Source organism: Lithobates pipiens, unplaced genomic scaffold, assembly GCF_037356315.1.
Source record: "Lithobates pipiens isolate NorthernLeopardFrog02 unplaced genomic scaffold, aLitPip1_a1.2 Scaffold_23, whole genome shotgun sequence".
NCBI classification, from domain to species: Eukaryota; Metazoa; Chordata; class Amphibia; order Anura; family Ranidae; genus Lithobates; species Lithobates pipiens.
The window spans coordinates 100,331,816-100,351,504 of record NW_027507785.1 but is presented as its reverse complement, the minus strand read 5'-3'; the positions used below and the strand labels follow the sequence as shown (position 1 = coordinate 100,351,504).

General features: G+C 41.6%; 1 protein-coding gene across 1 annotated transcript in view; it reads right to left on the bottom strand.

The window, feature by feature from the left end:
• Nucleotides 1–19,689, bottom strand: part of PTPDC1 (protein tyrosine phosphatase domain containing 1) — a 150,155-nt gene that overhangs the window by 45,409 nt on the left and 85,057 nt on the right. Inside the window, exons 3-5 of the mRNA XM_077452103.1 lie at nt 15,637–15,808; nt 14,326–14,406; nt 9,170–9,288 (exon numbers count right to left, since the gene is read on the bottom strand). Of these exons, the coding sequence (XP_077308229.1) occupies nt 9,170–9,288; nt 14,326–14,406; nt 15,637–15,808 (372 nt within the window). The remainder of the gene's footprint in view (nt 1–9,169; nt 9,289–14,325; nt 14,407–15,636; nt 15,809–19,689) is intronic.

Below are 19,689 nucleotides of genomic sequence, written 5' to 3'. Positions count from 1 at the left end.
AAAGTGCAGTTGCTCCAGAGCTTAGTAAATGAGGGAAAGGTTCTCTTTGCAATAAGCACCCAATCACATGCAAGTATAATTTAAAAAAAAAACAGCATTTTTGCTTGCACATGATTGGATGATGGAAGTCAGCAGAGCTTCTGCTCATTTACTAAGCTATGGAGCAACTGCACTTGCAGGGTGCAACTGCGCTTTGTCTTTAGTAAATCAAACCCCACTGTGTCTAGGCTGCTACAGGAGTTTTATCATGATCTATTTAATTTAGCTTGCAGCTCTCTGTCATATTAATTAGCAATTACTAAAAATAACAAAAACAATTATGTAGTGTCCCTGTAGTGGGGAGCAGATGTGGAAAATCGAATCACAAAAGGCTTGTGAAACGATTCATCAACATTAGGCGACAACACAATAGCTTATAAAAAAGGTTCACTTGTCAGAGAAACCAAAATAAAATAAGTATCCTATAACAACCTTCTAACAATTTTTTTCTGAATTTCTTACAATTTACTTTCCGTAAAAGCTTGCTTATTAAAGTGGCATTGCCACCCCCCCAAAAAAAATAGCTTAAAATTCATAAAAAAATAAAAAAAATAAAAAATAATTGGAAAATTTATTTTTTTACTCACCTCTAAATGCCTGTTGCTAGGGGGTCCCTCCTAGTCTGCCTCCTTCAGTGCCCGGGCTGGTGACATCACTTCCCCTTAGTGCCGCACAGTCACCTGGGACCTGTCACATGTCCCAGATGACTGTGCGGCGTATCACGGCGCGCGGCGCGCTCTTCACAGCTGGGTGTCCACAGTAAGAATGCCGGCGCCGCGTGCGGAGCGGGGAACGAGGGGGGGGGGCTTCGTTCCCCCGCATCACTGGACCCTGGGACAGGTAAGTGTCCGATTATTAAAAGTCAGCAGCTGCAGTATTTGTAGCTGCTGACTTTTAATTTTTTTTTTTTAGGGGGCACCCCACTTCAGTTCTATGCAAATAAAGGAATATATCTATAGATTTCTCAAGCTGCACAGCTAAATAAATATACAAACTACTGTTTCTAGCTATAACACCAAAAGGTGATTCCACCCCACCTTATACCACAAATCTAATAATCAAATTAAAGCGAACACTCCCACTGAATAAAACTAACAATATATGTAAAAACTATATGTCAAATGTAGTCTATTTGTGAATTGCATTCCATGTAAAATGGTGCAAAAACAAACATTGAAATGATATAATAATGCAAACCAGTTCTGCACCCAACAGTGAACAATAAGTGACCAAATCTCTTGACTTCTTATTGTAACCACCACCAGGTGAAAAACCTGCTCACCTCCAACACACTCAAAACAAGCTCATCCGTGTCCTCCAACTGGTTGTGATTCCAAAAAAAGGCAGACCTCCCAGACTCTGGATGGAGACTCCTGATTCCACACCAGCTCATATGATATCCACCATGTACTATATGGCATATTCTATATTAAGATCAAAATCAACATTTAAGTCTCGAGGTGTTAAGAGACCAAAGTGTTAATACCCCAAGACTTAAAGAGGAGTTCCGCCCCCTCCCCACAAAAAATTGCAAGTCAGCAGCTACAAATACTGTAGCTGCTGACTTGCAATATTAGGACACTTACCTGTCCAGGGTTCCCATGATATCAGCACCCCAGCTGATTTTCGGTTTGGCTCTCGGGTGCTGCCGCAGCCATTCCTTGTAAGGGAAACTGGCAGTGAAGCCTTTCAGCTTCACAGACGGTTCCCTACTGCGCATGCGGGAAGCGTGCTGCGCATTTTAACTGGCCCTGTGGCGGAGGAAGGAGGAGGGGGCCAAACATCCGAGGGATGGCGCCATGGCACTGTCTCCCTTGGAAGTGGGGAAGGGTACCTGTCAAAAACGGGTACCCCTCTCCTGAAAAATTTCAAATGTGGCACTGGAGGGGAGGCAGCAGATAAGCAGAGGTTCCAGTTTTGGTTAGAACGCCACTATAAATGTTGATTATGATCTTAATTGCTTTATAAACAATAGTTAGGTTATAGTTTTGAATCCAGATGCTGCTTTTTATATGAATATGATTCTAGTAGGTTTTATTTTATGTGTAATAATATATAATAATATATGTATTTATTGTTGATAGTGTGCATCACGGCATCCGGAAGTTTTGCTCTATATCACTATCCATCAAAGGGAGAGAGGTTTGGAGAAAATTGGGATAGTATAGTGGATGTCAGTAGTGTCCCCAACAGTAGATCAGGATTTAGTATGGCTTCCGGAGCGGAGGCAGCTAGAGCGAGCACGTCACTTTGGGTTCCCGCTGAGTGAAATGTGTTTGCTGTAACTATGGAGATGATGTTTATGGGTGTAAGGATTCAAATTACTCGGTTCCCCACCTACTGGGAAAGCCCTATTGGAGCGCACAACATGTCTAGGATGGAGGAGCCGAGCTTGTGATGTCATGGCACCGCCGTTGTACGAGTGAAGTGGTAAGCTGGCTGGCGGTCAGATTTTAGAGCGCATTGTATTGGTTTTCCTGTAAGCCATTGTACACACGGTCGGACATTCCGACAACAAAATTTGTCAGATTTTGTCCGACGGATTTTGTCCAAAAGTCCGACGGATTTTGTCCAAAAGTCCGACGGATTTTGTCCGAAACTGGTGTTGCATATACACGGTCGGACAAAGTTGTCGGAAAACCCGATAGTTCGTAACGTGATGCCGTTATTTTGTTACTATGGGACTACGTTCAGGCTAGTAGCCAATAGCTTTGGTCTAGGAATTTGATCTGAGCATGCGTGGCACTTTGTCCGATCGGAATTCTCTACAAACGATCGGACAAAGTCCGATCGGATCATGTTGTCGGAAAATTTTATAGCCCAGCTCTAAAACTTTGTCGGTTGGATATTCCGATGGAAACAGTCCGATGGAGCCCACACAGTCGGATTATCCGACAACGCGGTCCGATCAGACATTTCCGTCGGAATGTCCGACCGTGTGTACAAGGGCTAACTGTTTTTAATTAGTGGGGAATAATAAAACTTTTTAACTGGAGAGCACTATGTTGTTGCCCTTTTGTCTCATATAATACATGGTGGATATCATACAGACTGGTGTGGAATCAGGAGTCCCCATCCATTCTGAGAGGTCTGCTGTTTTTTGGAATTACAACCAGTTGGAGGACACAGATGAGCTTGTTTTGAGTGTGTTGGAGGTGGGCAGATTTTTCACCTGGTGGTGGATGAGCACAAGTCACAAGAAGAAGAGAAGAAATTAACTTATTGTGCACTTTTGGGTACAGGACTGATTTGCATTATTTTATCAGTTCAGTTTTTGTTTTTGCAGCATTTTGCATGGAATGCAATTCACTACATTTGATATATTGTTTTCACATAATTTGTTAGTTTTATTAAGTGGGAGCATTGCACTTTACTTTAACCACTTTCCGCCCGCCCTATAGCAAATAGACGGCGGCAAAGTGGTTTCATAATCCTGACCGGACGTCATATGACGTGATCAGGATTATGAGCCGCTGCGCGCCCCCGGGGGCGCGCATCGCGACGATCATTGTTGCGGGGTGTCAGTCTGACACCCGGCAACTACGATCTCGGTAAAGAGTCTCCGACGGAGACTCTTTACCACGTGATCAGCCGTGTCCAATCACGGCTGATCACAGTGTAAATAGGAAAAGCCGGTGATCGGCTTTTCCTCACTCGCGTCTGTCAGACGCGAGTAGAGGAGAGCCGATCGGCTGCTCCTCTGACAGGGGGGGTCTGTGCTGATCGATTATCAGCACAGCCCCCCCCCGAGGATGCCCACACTGGACCACCAGGGACGCCACCAGACCACCAGGGATGCCAAGGACAAGGTATGCCACCCTAGACCACCAGGGATTCCAGTCAGTGCCACAATGGATGCCAATCAGTGCCCATAATGGATGCCAATCAGTGCCCACAATGGGCATCACTGATTGGCATGCATTATTGATTGGCACTGATTGGCATCCATTTGTACAATATATTATAATACAATGCCGCTTATCAGTTCCCATCTGTGCCGCCTATCAGTGCCTACCCATGCCCACCTGTGCCGCCTACCCATGCCCACCTGTGCCGCCTACCCATGCCCACCTGTGCCACCTACCCATGCCCACCTGTGCCGCCTACCCATGCCCACCTATGCCGCCTAACCCATGCCCACCTGTGCCACCTATCCATGCCAATTTGTGCCACCTATCAGTGCCCATCCGTGTCGCCCATCAGTGCCACCCATCAGTGCCGCCTATCAGTGCCACATATCGGTGTCCATCAATGCCACCTCATCAGTGCCACTTCATTGGTGCCACCTCATCGGTGCCCATCAGTGCCGCCTTATCATTGCCCATCAGTGTAACCCCATCAGTGCCCATCAGTGAAGGAGAAAACTTACTTATTTGCAAAGTTTTGAAACTGAAACAAAAAAAAAAACATTTTTTTTTTCAAAATTTTCGGTATTTTTTTATTTGTTTAGCAAAAAATAAAAACCGCAGAGGTGATCAAATACCACCAAAAGAAAGCTCTATTTGTGGGGAAAAAATGATAAAAATTTAATTTGGGTACAGTGTAGCATGACCGCGCAATTGTCATTCAAAGTGCGACAGCGCTGAAAGCTCAAAATTGGTCTGGGCAGGAAGGTGTTTAAGTGCCCGGTATTGAAGTGGTTAATCTGTTTATTAATTCTGGTTGCTTGAAATGGTTGTTGAAATTGTACTTCTATACCACCATCACTAACAATGATAATATATAAATTATTATTGATTTTAACATAAATAATAATAATTAGTAACAACCAATTGGAGACATAATTAATCCACATTTCAACAGAATACAATTTAAGGAGATGGACACTTTTTAATGTCTAACATTTCTCTCTTATTCTCATTTTGTCTGTTAATGGTGCAATAATAAAGAAGCACCACGTTACAATGCCTTGAAAAAGTATTCATACCCCTTGACATTTTCCACATTTTGTCATGCTACAACCAAAAAAGTAAATGTATTTGATTGGAATTTTATGTGATAGACCTACACAAAGTGGCACATAATTCTGAAGTGGAAGGAAAATCAAAAATGGTTTTCAATTATTTTTACAAATAAATATCTGAAAGGTGTAGGGTGCATCTGTATTCATCCCCCTTTACTCTGATACCCCTAACTAAAATTTAGTGGAACCAATTGCCTTTAGAAGTCACCGAATTTAATTTCAGTATAAATGCAGCTGTTCTGTAAAGCCCACAGAGGTTTGTTAGAGAACCTTAGTGAACAAACAGCATCATGAAAGCCAAGGAACACAGCAGACAGGTCAGGGATAAAGTTTTAGAGAACTTTAAAGCAGGGTTAGGTTATAAAAAAAATATCCCAAACTCTGGAGGAGCTGCAGAGATCCACAGCTTAGGCGGGAGAATCTGTCCACAGGACAATTAGTCCTGCACTCCACAATTTTGGCCTTTATGGAAGAGTGGCAAGTAGAAAGCCATTGTTGAAAGAAAGCCAGAAGAAGTCCTGTTTGCAGTTTGTGAGAAGCCATGTGGGGGACACAGCAAACATGTGAAAGAAGGTGCTCTAGACAGATGAGACCAAAATAAAACTTTTTTGCCGTAAAAACAAAATGCTATATGTAGCGGAAAGCTAACCCTGCACATCACCCTAAACACTCCATCTCCACCGTGAAACATGGTAGTGGCAGCATCATGTTGTGGGGATGCTTTTCTTCAGCAGGGACAAGGAAGCTGGTCAGAGTTGGTGGGAAGATTGTTGGAGCCAAATACAGGGCAATCTTAGAAGAAAATCTGTTATGCCGCGTATACACGACCGGACTTTCCAGCAGACTAGGTCTGAAGGGATTAGTCCATCGGACAATCTGATCGTGTGTGGGCTAGTCCGATTGTTTTTCAAAAAAAAAATCCGATGGACTTAGAAATAGAACATGTTTCAAATCTATCCGACTGACTAAAATCGGGAAAACCGTTCGTCTGTGTGCTGGTCCGACGGACCAAATACGACGCAAGGGAAGCTATTGGCTACTGGCTATTGAACTTCCTTGTTTAGTGCCGTCTTACGTCATCAGGTCCAAACGAACGGATTTACGAACAGACTTAGTCTGTTCACGTGTCGCCAAGTCCGTTCATTCGGAAAGTCCGTCAAAACTCAGCCGAAAGTCCGTTGGGAAGACCGTCGGACCTAGTCTGCCGGAAAGTCCGGTCATGTGTACACGACATTAGAGTCTGCAAAAGACTTGAGACTGGGGCAGAGGTTCACCTTCCAGCAGTACAATGACCCTAAACATATAGGCCGAGCTACAATGAAATGATTTAGATCAAAGCATATTCATGTGTTATAATGGCCCAGTCAAAGTCCCAACTTAAATCCAATTGAGAATTTGTGGCAAGATTAGAAAATTGCTGTTCACAGACGCTCTCCATCCAATCTGACAGAGCTTGAGCTATTTTGCAGAGAAGAATGGGCAAAGATTTTGCTCTCTAGATGTATAAAGCTGGTAGAGACCTACCCATAAAGACTTCCAGCTGTAATTGCAGCGAAAGGTGGCTCTACAAAGTATTGACTCAGGGGGGCTGAAACAAATGCATTTTACACTTTTCAGATATTTATTTGAAAAAAAATTGAAAACCATTTATCATTTTCCTTCCACTTCACAATTATGTGCCACTTTGTATTGGTCTATCACATAAAATCCCAATAAAATACATTTACGTTTTTCGTAGTGACATGACAAAACGTGGAAAATTTCAAGGGGTATGAATACTTTTTCAAAACACTCTACATCTTTTGGATAAGTAATACTGTATATTGCAAAAATGAAAAAAATTAATCTAAAAAATGCAACAGGCGGTATACTTCCTAATATGAGTTTGTAGATAATTTACCATCACATCCATATGAGTTAATTAATATGTAGTTCCCACATCCCCCTTTACGGCTATAATAGCCTCTACTCTTCTGGGAAGGCTTAACAGACATTTTTGGATTGTGTCTGAGAATGTGTGACCCTTCAATCAAACAAAAAGCATTCATGAGATCAGGTGGTGAGGTAAGAGAAGACCTTATTCGCAACTGGCATTCCAATTTATCCCAAAGGTGTTCATTAGTGTTGAGATCAAGGCTTTGTGTAGGTCATCCAAGTTTATCAACACCAAACCATGTCTTTATTAACCTGGCTTTGTGCACAGGGGCACAGTCATGCTACAACAGAAAAGGGTCCTATTCAAACTGTTGCCACAAGGTTGTAAACACACAAATTACTAAAATTCCCTCGTACTATACACCGCAGCATCAAGAGTATCTTTCAGTGAAACCACCTGAATGCAACAATTTGTGGAATTATTTACATAACTTTGGCAATAAGGTAGGTGTAATTGGCAGACATTCCCAAACTATTTGCCATATAGTGTACTGTATATTAAAGAAAGCAACTTTGACCACAACAGCCAAGGTGAAACTACAAGTCCCATGAGAACTCTAAAGCCCTGTACACACGAGAGGACTTATGTCCGACAGACTTCCGAAGGAGTTCCGTCGGAGTTCTGCTGGAATTCCGACGGAGTTCTGACAGACTTTTCGGCCGAGCGGACTTGGCCACACACGATCACACTAAACTCCGACGGATTCGAACGTGATGACGTACGACTCGGCTCGAATAAGGAAGTTCATAGCCAGTAGCCAATAGCTGCCCTAGCGTCGGTTTTAGTCCGTCGGAGTAGCATACACACGAGCGGATTTTTCGAAGGGGACCGGGTTCGGCGGAGTTCCTTCGGAAAAATTTGAAGCATGTTCCATATTCTAAAGTCCTTCGGACTTTGGTGAGTCAAAAGTCCGTTGCAGCCCACACACGATCGGATAGTCTGACGGACTCAGTCCTTCGGACTTTGGATGTTGAAAAGTCCGCTCGTGTGTACGCGGCATAACACTCATAGGCATGACTCCCTGAGGTAAAGCCATCATGGGCTTTGTAGTTTCACCACAGCTGGTAAGCCAAAGTTGCCTTATCCCTGGTGTATATAAAACTTTAGGTATGACAAAGGATTCTCAGAGCACTATGTGTTACGCAAAGAGACACACAGCAGAGCTGCTTGCTGCGAGGTACAATTTGTCTGACTGGGAGTTTGGTCTGATAAGGCAAGGAGTTACTGCTCATTTCTTTGAAAAAAAGGCATCTTACGTCAACAAAGGAAACCTAAAGCCTTTAAAAATATGAAAAGGAGCTTAAAGCTGACTCAATCCCCACATCCACACATTAAACCTGGATAGGGGAATCCTCCCTGCTGTGTGATTGCATTTTGACAGTGAGGAGACTACTCCCGCGGTCAGAATACACAGATCAGAGCTGCAGCCTATTGCCTGTGGTGCTAATCGAGCAGAAAAATACAGATAGGGCAGTTGAACAGAAGATGATTGGTCGATTGACTTCTGTTCAACTACAATGGTCAAGCATATATCAAAATTCAACTTGACCCTGCTGAACCGGGCAAATTTCTCTCCATATATGGCCAGCCTGAGGCTCAAACAGCTGGCTCAAAAGCACAAAGAGATGAGCTGTTATCTATGTTCTCCAAGTGCAAATAATTACCTGTTAATCCTGCCAAAAATCTTGTGTGCAGATAACTTCCTGTGCACACTGTTCCTAGCTATCTCTGTGGACTAGAGGACACCTTCCTCATGCTATAAAGAGGAGAGGGTGAGGTGTTCTGTGTTCCTTTCCCAAGGGGACAACGCTGCCCCTCATAGATACAGTAGAGTGAATGAATGTTATAACTCTAAGGACAGGAAGTGTGTTACTGGCAGGATCACCATGTGAAAATAAAGTAAAAAAAAAAGCCTGAAAAAAGAAAACGGATACAAACCAGAAAATCTTGAATGCACGCTATGATTCCATGCTATTAGAAAAATTCAATTAAGCAAAGTGAGAATACTGCTTGCACATTGTCAATATAACAGCAAGATTGCCACTGTTTAAATAAGTCACAATGTTTTTCCAACATCTGTGACACCACAGTGAGAGAGTGTACTTTCCAATTACATGTAGTAATGACTTTTGTTACCGACGGATGGACCTTACACAACGGCCTCTTAGCCCAGCAACACAAATTGATGCTGTTTTATAATTAATGAGAACAAACAGCAGGATGGAACTTACTTTCAGCTTCCATAAAGGCCTCTGGAAGATACGTGAACCCACTTTCTTGCTCTAAAGAATTCCCGCAGCTTGCGTGCTCCCCAGGACGCTGCAGGTTAATTACTGTTTTTATTCCACAGCTTCAGAAATAGAGGTAAATAAGAAATATTTAATATCCAGGTCTGCCCCATTTTCATGATAGAGTTATGTATAAAATGAAATATGTGTCAAACTAATTAAGCAATGAAAATTAGACAATTTTTTAAGTTCTCCCCATAGCAAAGGCATAGGGAAAACTCCCGCTTTATTAAGCAGCCATCCACCACCCTCCTCTGCTCAAAAAAAAAAGAAATACAAAAATAGAAATAACATATATACTGCATATCTGGCAGCTGCTGTCATACACATACAAATATTTGATATATTTACAGTACACATATAGTGGGGAAAATAATCATTTGATCCCTGCAGATTTTGTAAGTTTGCCCACTTACAAGGAAATTAAGGGTCTATCATTTTTTATCATAGGTGTATTGTAAACGATAAAGACAGAATATCAACCAAAAATCCAGAAGAAACACATGAAACAAATGTTATGAACTGAGTTGCAGTTCGGTGAGTAAAATAAGTATTTGATCCCTTACCAACCAACAATAATTCTGTCTCCCACAGACTGGCTACAGTATGTGTTCATGTGGTACAAAGATTACGACAATAACGTGGATCATAGATTACAACTAACAATGACTTGTTATGCGTATAAAAGACACCAGTCCACAGAATCTCTTTCTTCCTTTCAAACCTCGCCATCATGGGCAAGACCAAAGAGCTGTCAAAGGATGTCAGGGGCAAGATTGTAGACCTCCACAAGGTTGGAATGGGCTACAAGACCATCAGCAAGAAGCTTGGTGAGAAGGAGACAACGGTTTGTTATTATTTGCAAATAGAAGAAATACAAAATAACCATCTATTGCCCTTGGTCTGGAGCTTCATGCAAGATTTTGCCTCATTGGTAAGTATGATCATGAGAAAAGTGAGGAATCAGCTCAGAACTACACGGGAGAAGCTTGTGAATGATCTTAAGGCAGTTAGTTCCACAGTCACCAAACAAACCATTGATAACAAAATATGCCACCATTGATTGAAATCCTGCAGCGCCTGCAAGGCCCCCCTTCTCAAAAAGGCACATGTACAGGCCAATGTTTGTCAATGAACATTTAAATGATTCAGAGAAGGATTGGGAGAAAGTGCTGTGGTCAGATGAGACCAAAATTGATCTCATTGGCATTAACTCGATTTGCCGTGTTTGGAGGAAGAAAAATATAATTATGACCCTAAGAACACTATCCCTACAGTCAAGCACGGAGGTGGAAACATGATGCTTTGGGACTGTTTCTCTGGTAAAGGTAAAGACCGACTTTGCTGTATTGAGGAGCCATTGGACGGACCATGTATTGTAAAATTTTGGATGAGACTCTTCTTCTGAAGATAGGTCGTGGATAGGTGTTCCATCATGACAATGACCCAAAACATACCACCAAGACAATAAAGTGGCTCAAGAAGAAGCACTAGCCTAGCCTAGTCCTAGCCAGTCTTCAGACCTTAATCCTATAGAAAATGTATGGAGGGAACTGAAACTTCGAGTTGCCAAACGACAGCCAAGAAAAAGTATTTAGAGAAGATCTGTAAAGAAGAGTGGACCAAAATTCCTCCTGAGATTCGTGCAAACCTGATAACCAACTACAAGAAATGTCTTACCTCTGTACTTTACAAAAAGGGTTTCTCCAGCAAGTACAAAGTCATGGTTTGTTTGGGAATCAAATACTTATTTTACTCACTGAACTGCAACTTAATTTACAACATTTGCGTTGTGGTTTTTTTCTGGATTTTTGGTTGATATTCTGTCTATCTATTTAAAATACACCTATGATAAAAATGATAGACCCTTCAATTCTTTGTAAGTGGGCAAACTTACAAAATCTGCAGGGGATCAAATAATAATTTTCCCTATTGTATATATATTATATACAGTCACATGAAAAAGTAAGTACATCCCATATAAATTGCTGACTTACTTAACATATTTTTAATAGTCAAACATTAGACCTTCATTCTAAGCAGTACCTACAGATAAAGGTGATGTACTTAAATAAAATGACACGTTGGGGTTTATTTACTGGAGAATGCAAAATCTGGTGCAGCTCTGCATGAAAAACAATCAGCTTCCAGGTTTTATTGTCAAAGCTTAAATGAACAATCCAAAGGTAGAAGCTGATTGGCTGTCATGCAGAGCTGCACCATATTTTTCCCTCCCCAATTTTATAAATTCAACCCCATTGTTCTTACATAGTGTATTAATTCTCATAATCTAAATCAGTGTTTATCAATCTTTGTGTCATGGAGGAATCCTTGGAAAAACATGTGAGATCTCGGGGAACCCCTAAAAAAAATATTCATATCTACACCTCTGGATCTGATCAGCGAGCTGTAGATATAACCACAATTAATGTAGAAATAGCTGTAAATAATAGAATAAATATTAGAACTAACCTGACACCAACATTATAGTGTGAACAGAGCACATAAAAATCTATTGCTTTCTTTATGTCCTTGCACAGACCTACGTTAGAACAAGCCCAAAATATTCTATGCAAGTCAAATTTGCACATATTTTCCATCAGTTCTTTGTATATATGCTGTGAACGAGGCCTTGCTAAACTTGAACAAAACTCCCAAATATTGTTTCATAAAAAAGACAGCAGACTATGGGATCAGTTGGACCTTGTTCACAACATACATGCACGCATAATTGATGGAATTGATGTACATTATTTGCAGATTTGACCTGCATAGAATATTTTGGTCTTGTCCACATCATGCACAGAGACATGCATTTTTCTAACGTAGGTCTCTGCAAGTACATAAAGAAAACAACTTATTTCTATGTGCCCTGTTTACACCATAATGTTGGTGTCATTTGAGTATTTTTCTCTGCAGAAAAAATACACACGATACCATTGTTGTTTTCAATGTGCACTGACAACGAATACTGTCAAAGTGCATTGATATCTGGTGCCTCCTCTATAGTTCCAGCTCCTCTGAACCTGTGAGGGTGGTACTGGGAATGCTGACAGTCGGAGCACATGGCTGAATGTTGCTGGAGGTGAGATCCTGTGTATGGAAGTGACTGAATGAAGACTGCGGGGGAGCAGAGAGTGGGGGCACACAGCTGGATCAGGCTGAATGTAGCAGGAGGTGAGATTATAAAAGCATTATGTACAATTATGGTATAACATAATGCTATTATAATCTCACCTCCTACTACATTCACCCTGACCCAGTTGTGTGCCCCCACTCTCTGCTCCCCCCTCTGCAGTCTGCATTCAGTGCTAATATACACAGGATGTCACCTCCTGTTCTCTGCTCCCCCCTCCCCTCCTCTCCCCTTGTAGTTTGCATTAACCCCTTCTGTACACAAAAAGCTACATTTCAATCCAGCCATGTGCTCCTTTTCTCTGCTCCCCCCTCCACAGTGTGCAGCACTGCTACAGTTCAGACAGGATCTCACTTCTGGTCTGCTCCCCGCCTCCATTCACGGCTCCCTCTCTGTGCTCCCGGCCTCCTCTTTCGGCTCCCACTCTATGCTCCTGCCTCCACATTCTTCAATCATGGCTCCCTGCCTCCACATTCTTCATTCTCAGCTCCCTCGGCTCCCACTCCATGCTCCTGCCTCCACATTCTTCAATCATGGCTCCCTGCCTCTACATTCTTCATTCTCAGCTCCCACGGCTTCAGATATCCCGCGCTCTGCATTTCTCTAGACTCTGCCCTCTGAGTTCTCTGAGCCGGAACTACAGAGAGGGCATCGGGTATCAATGCGCGCTGACAGTGAGTACTGCATTGGGAACAATGGAAACATTGGGTGGATATACATCCGCCACAATGTTGAATTGCGGTGGAACCCCTGGGGACTCCTCGCGGAACCCCAGTTTAGAAACACTGATCTAAATGAACAAAAATGCAGATTTCAGATCCATAAAAGTTTCAGATTAGGTGGCAATAACACCCTTTTTAGAGCATATATGGGTGGAACCTGTGTTATTCAAACCTCAGTTTTCTGGGGAGGTGAAGAAGGTGCCAGGCACATTATGTAGAGTCGAGAAGTTAATTTTATTGAACGTTACATCCCGTATGAAGCCAACACGTGTCAGGGGTCAAACAGACCCTCTTCATCAGGGCTTTAAGAAGATAAAAAGCAAACTATGAGATGTACACTTGTCTGATCTGTGGGTATTTTCCATACTCTATACGTAGACAAAATACAGTAGTCTACAAGGAACAGGATTGATTAAAGCCGGCCATAGATGGTTCAAATCTTGGTCAGTTCATCACCTGAATGTATCTAAGTTAATCAATCAATCAGTCAACTTGGGTACAACCAGCCTGTCGGATTTTACAAGTAATTATTGCTAGTGGCTGTTATAATCACCCATGGTTACAGGAAATAAAATCGCTCCGTCTATGGCCGGCCTAAGAGAGAACCTTATCATATACATATAGTAAGGTTATCTTAGAACAGGGGTGGGCAAACTGTGGCCCTCCAACTGTTGTGGACCACATGTCCCATGATACATTGCAAGACAACAGTTAGAAGCATGACTCCCAGAGGCAGAGGCATAATGGGACTTGTAGTTCTGAAAACGCTGGAGGGCCACAGTTTGCCCACCCCTGTTATAGAGACTGAGATGAATTCAGCAGTTCCAAAGCAGACTTTTGCTTTCAAACGCAATTTGGTTAAGCAGAACAGCGTTCAAATGCACAAGGCCACCTTTGAATGAATGAATGAATGAAATACTTGTATAGCGCACAATGCGAACTGAATCGCCTCTAGGCGCTGACAACAGGGGTTCTGACCTTTGACAACAACAAACCATCTACAAGAAAAACAAATAAAGGAACCGCACTCTTATATCATAAATTACATATCATAAATCATCATAGTGAATAAACAAATACATCTTCATTCAAATTATAAAAATACATAAAAATTGTGATGTTCATTTATAGATTTTCTTTCAAGCATCTACAAGAGTCTCACACTGAAACAGTAAAGCTTTAAAACAAAAAGACAGAAAACAGAAATGGCGTTCACTCCACTTATTAGAGAACCACCTTACCTCTTGAACTGCTTGATGATATTATATTTCTCAATGATTTCTGTTGAGGGTCTCGCCATTGCAAGTATCTTATCTGTGATCCTGGAACAGAAAGTAATAAAAATGATTTTCAAATTGAAGTTTTTGCTATCAGTTTATATAAGTACTGGTAATTAAAGATAAGTGTCAGTTCCACTGCAACATCTGAGAGGTAAAAAGCCACCTGCAATTCATCCTTAAAAAAATTGTAAAGGTTGTTTTAAAAAAAAAAAAATAACAAACATGTTATACTTACCTGCTCCGTGCAAGGGTTTTTGCACAGAGTAACCCTGATCCTCCTTTTCTGGGGTGCCCTGAAGATGCTCCTGGCTCCTCCTCTTCATCAAGAACCCCCACTGAGAGCCACTTTCCATGGGGGCACCCATGCGGGCACGCTCACAAGTCCCGCTGTTGCATCCATTGACACAGACAGCAGGGCTCAGTCCTTCACCCATGCCTCCTGCCACTATCAATCTACCCAATGAGGTCCCAAGACAGCGGCTTGAGCCGCAGGGCTCATGCTCGTTGCTGGAACGATCAGGTTCAGGTAAGAATGGAAGGGGTCTGGGGGGCAGCTGAAGCACAGAAGGTTTTTCATCTTAATGCATAGATTTAAGACTTAAAAGATGAGTGGGGCCAGTCCCTAAACCACACCCACCACCTTCCTTTTTGTAGGTGTCTCTTTTAGCTAGGCAGGTTGCTAGGGTAATACACGTGTGTGCATGTCCCCAACTGAGGCTGTGTGCGTCCACTGAAATACACAGCATCTGGCAATCTATGCCCCTGCTCCCTCCTCCCAGCAATTTTAATGACAGCAGCAGCAACCTGTCACTTTCAGAGTCTCTCTCCTATGATCTGGAGTTCTGGGAATGCTGCAGATGGTCCCAGAGCCAGCAGTAGTGGGAATGGGGGGGGGGGGATGACAATTAAGAAAATGTCTAGCATTTACTATTACTTTCTATTACTTTAAAGCCCAAACAAACCCTCTACATCTATTACTGTAATACAGTGGAGCTGTATATACATAATAAATATGCTGTAGTTTTAGTGGTTCTTTAGTTGATAAGTGCTACTGCATGGGTTCAAATACTTGTGGGGGCAGCACTTTGGATAGTCAGAAGGTTTCTCTCGCACACAAGAAGTGGTCAAGGGCTCCAGCAGTCCAACACCCCCTCTCGGCATGCTGCTTCAGTCAACAGTACTCTCTCTTCCTGAGCAGATACAATCAAGTTAGATCCTAATACAATGCACCCTGCATTGAATATGAGCTGCATTAGTCAATGATGAACTTACCAGGAGGAGTAAAGCCCCTTTATAGCTTGTTCCTCATCGCTCCATCGAGTAGGGTTTTCATATTTACAAGCACGACCACCACACGTCATGGAACACTGCATGTGACCCGGGATGACATGTCGCAAACGCTCTCCCACTTTGGTGTATTTCGAAGTTGGACGTCTGCCACTTCCTAAGTCATAAGAATAGTAAATGGCATTTAATGATGTCATTATTTAAGTACACCAATATAATTGTTCTGCTTCTTAAAATATAAACATCACTGTTCAAATCCAATGTGTCAATGCATTCAACTGAAGTCTCATTTTGGCCCTTCGGCATATGTTTTAAATGAAGACCATTCAAAGGTTTTATACCTCAAGTTTAATTTAGAATGAAAATGAAAGTGTAAAGGGCATACACAAGTCAGATTTTACATTGATATGTTTTGTTGGCTCTTTATACATGCATACCCCATGATAGGGGTTTAGAGGCAGTGGCACACTTTTTACAACGGGAGGATTCACTTATGCGCCAACAAAAGGATTATGTTATTGAACTCCTTGAGTTCGCTACAATAATTATTTTTGGTTTGATGGCAAAATTTTTCTTCAACAGAAAGGCGTGGCTATGGGGGCTAAATTTGCCCTCAGCCTCGCCAATCTGTTTAGGGCCAAATGGGAGGAGGATGTCGTCTATTCTGAGCATAGGCCCTCTCTGGTCCTGTGGGCCAGATATATAGATGACATCCTCCTCCTATGGAAAGGCACTCCAGAATCTAAGTGATTTTTTTGGGGTCTCTTAATGCCAATGTTCGTGGCATTGTTTTGAAGTATGAATCTAGTTACTCCAGGATTAATGTCCTTGATTTGGAGATACAGATTTTCTCTGGCCAATTTAAGTGTCAGACCTACTTCAAGAGTACTGATTGTAATAGTTTTATTTCCATTGATAGTTGCCATCACAGTTCATGGTTACAACCTTTCCCCCGCAGTCAGTTTTTGAGACTGCGGAGGAATTGTACTGATCTAGATACATATTTTACTGGCACTGACCCTTACATACAAATTCCTTGAGAAGGGATATGATGAAACAGCACTAAATGTGGAATTACACAAGGTGTCATTGATTGACAGAAAGTCACTCCTTGCTCCAAAGCCATCTGGTCAATCAGAGGACACATATAAATGTGCCATGCTCACAACATACTCCACATACTCCACTCAACACAGAGATGTCAAAAACATCATTAATAGTCACTGGAGTATTCTCAAGAATGATCATATTCTCTATACTATTTTACCCGAACGACCTAAGGTTATTTTTAGAGGAGCACCATCCCTTCAAGGAAAGATTGCCCCCAACACTATTAATCCACCCACATGTCCCTTTTTTTCCATAATATGGTGGGATATTTTCCCTGTAAAAGGTGTGATGTTTGCAAACATAATACCTGTGGGAGACGTAAAAGTGTGGAATTTAGATCTAATGTAACCAATAAAGTATATCTAATTAAAGTTTTTTGTACATGTGCTACCACGCATTTTGTATATATGATCATCTGCCCTTGCGGGAAACAGTATGTGGGACGTACTACTCGCCCCTTTTCCGTAAGGGTAGGTGAGCATATCACCAAAATCAAGGGAGGAGACATCAAACACAATGTACCAAGGCATTACAGAAAATATCATAATCATGACCCCACTGGTTCACATTTTGTCATCATTGATAAATATACCCCCCCTTGGAGAGGAGGGGCCCACACCAGAGGGGTGTCACGCCTAGAAACTTATTGGATATACCATTTACAGACCTACTCTCCTTTTGGCATAAATATTGAGTGGGACATCAATGCATTTATCAATCAGGGTTGAAGTTCCCCTTTATATATGTATTCTTTGGTATTTTCACAAATTTATTTTAAAATGTATTTTCATTTTCAATTTTAATTAAATTTTTTATTGTTTTTTGCTAATTAGGTATTTTTCCTGCCTGCAATCAAAACATTACTATACATCCTCCATAATATTTTATCTGTCATCTCCTTTTCTATATGATGTTTTTATTTAAGGTCCAATTTTGTTTATGCATATTTTTGCTACAGTACACTTTTTTTAATAACAAATTATGGAAAATATGTTATAATTCTATATATCTCTTAGGCTATGTGACAGAGAGGCCCCCTTAATCGTGGCTTGACAGCTTATACATGGTTACCTTATGAGGAATTATTATGTATAATTATTTTTTCTGACCGTCATTTTTATTATTCGTTAGATACTACCGTTTTTAATATTGTTATTTTTTATTTTCCATTGGATTATTTTTTGCAAATTGGTGGTAAATCTAGTCTATTTAGTACTGGTTTCCCCACTTGTGTATGCTCTCGATTATTCAGTTATTCAGTAGTGTATATATTTTTTTATTTATTTACCATATTGAGGCTCGGTTTTCTCCATAAAGATATAAACAGGAAGTGTTTTGCCAGTGTTTGGTTTCACTTCCTGTTTTCCTAAGTGAGGCTTCAACTTTCTGCCCTCCAAAATGAGGCTTGGTCTTTGCTAAGCATGTCGCCCAACTTCCGGTTTCCAAAACGAGGATTGAGGCGCACGTGGTGGCGCCATCTTGCCAGAAACCGACAGTGGACCGCAATTGCATTCCAAGCCAGCTTCCCAGCTGTTTCTCATGAACGGGGCCTCTTCTTTCTATATATATATGCAGTATTGAGGGGGGATCAGCACCCCAGATGATGCTTTTTCAAACAAAACGCATCGGACTGTATGCTGACCTGCTCACTACTGCTGAATTGTTTATCTTAAAGCGCTTGTTGTTACTTGGAGCATGCAAGTTGCAATTCCTATACCACTATTTTTAATAAAAATGTTCATACGGAATTACACTATGTCCCCCCTTTTTTGCTTCTCTGGTGGGGTTGATCCGTGTATAATTTAGCATATCTTATATAAATGAGAGGCATTTCCTGGATGTTTGATCTTCATAAAAGAATCTTGGACCCTTGGGATTACACTATTAGGTCTGCTAGACTCACCAAGTATATACTTGTGTGTGTCCACATCCTCTGGTAAGCGATCAGTGCTGACGGTAGTGGATCACATTTGTCATTTACTGGGCTGGATACTCCCGGAACCACTATTCTATTTGATAGTCACCTATCAATTTGATGTCACATATTTGTTTGGACACTTTTGGAATTAATTTTATCTGATTTGAATTTTTTTCTTTGTCACGTGTTTAACCGCTTAAGGGCCGCCTCCTGCACATTTAGGTCGGCAGAATGGCACGACTGGGCACATCAACGTACAGGTACGTTGCACTTTAAGTGCCCAGCTGGTCCTGAGCTCCGTGACCGTGGGACCCGCGGACCTGATTGCCGCTGGTGTCCCGAGATCGGGTCACAGAGCTGAAGAAGGAGGAGAGGTATGTGTAAACAAACCTCTCCCCATGCTTCCTAGTGTGACTGTCACTGATCGTCTGTTCCCTGTTATAGGGAAAGATGATCAGTGACGTCACACGCCAAGCCACGCCCCCTACAGTAAAAAAAACACACGTCACACTTAAAGCGGAAGTAAACCCATCAATTTAATAGTTTAAAATGAGAGTTACATTCCTGGAATGCCATAAACGTTAACTGTCCCATTGGTTGTGCTCTCAATGTAACTGTCAAACCATCCAATGGCTGGTGTCATAACTAATCACATGTGCAGCATCATGGCAGTTGAAGATTAAAATGAGGCCAAGATGGTAGCTTTAACCCCTCCCTGCCCCCTAGTGGTTAACTCCTTCACTGCCAGTGTCATTTACACAGGAATCAGTGCATTTAAATAGCACTGATTGCTGTATAAATGATGATGGTCCCAAAAATGTGCTAAAAATGTCCGATGTGTCCTCCATAATGTAGCAGTCACAATAAAAATCGCTGATCGCCGCCATTACTAGTAAAAAAAAATATTAATAAAAATGCTATAAAACTATCCCTTATTACTAGCCTAAACTGAGGAAAAAAACTTTTTTATATATATTTTCTGGGGCTATTTATTATAGCAAAAAGTAAAA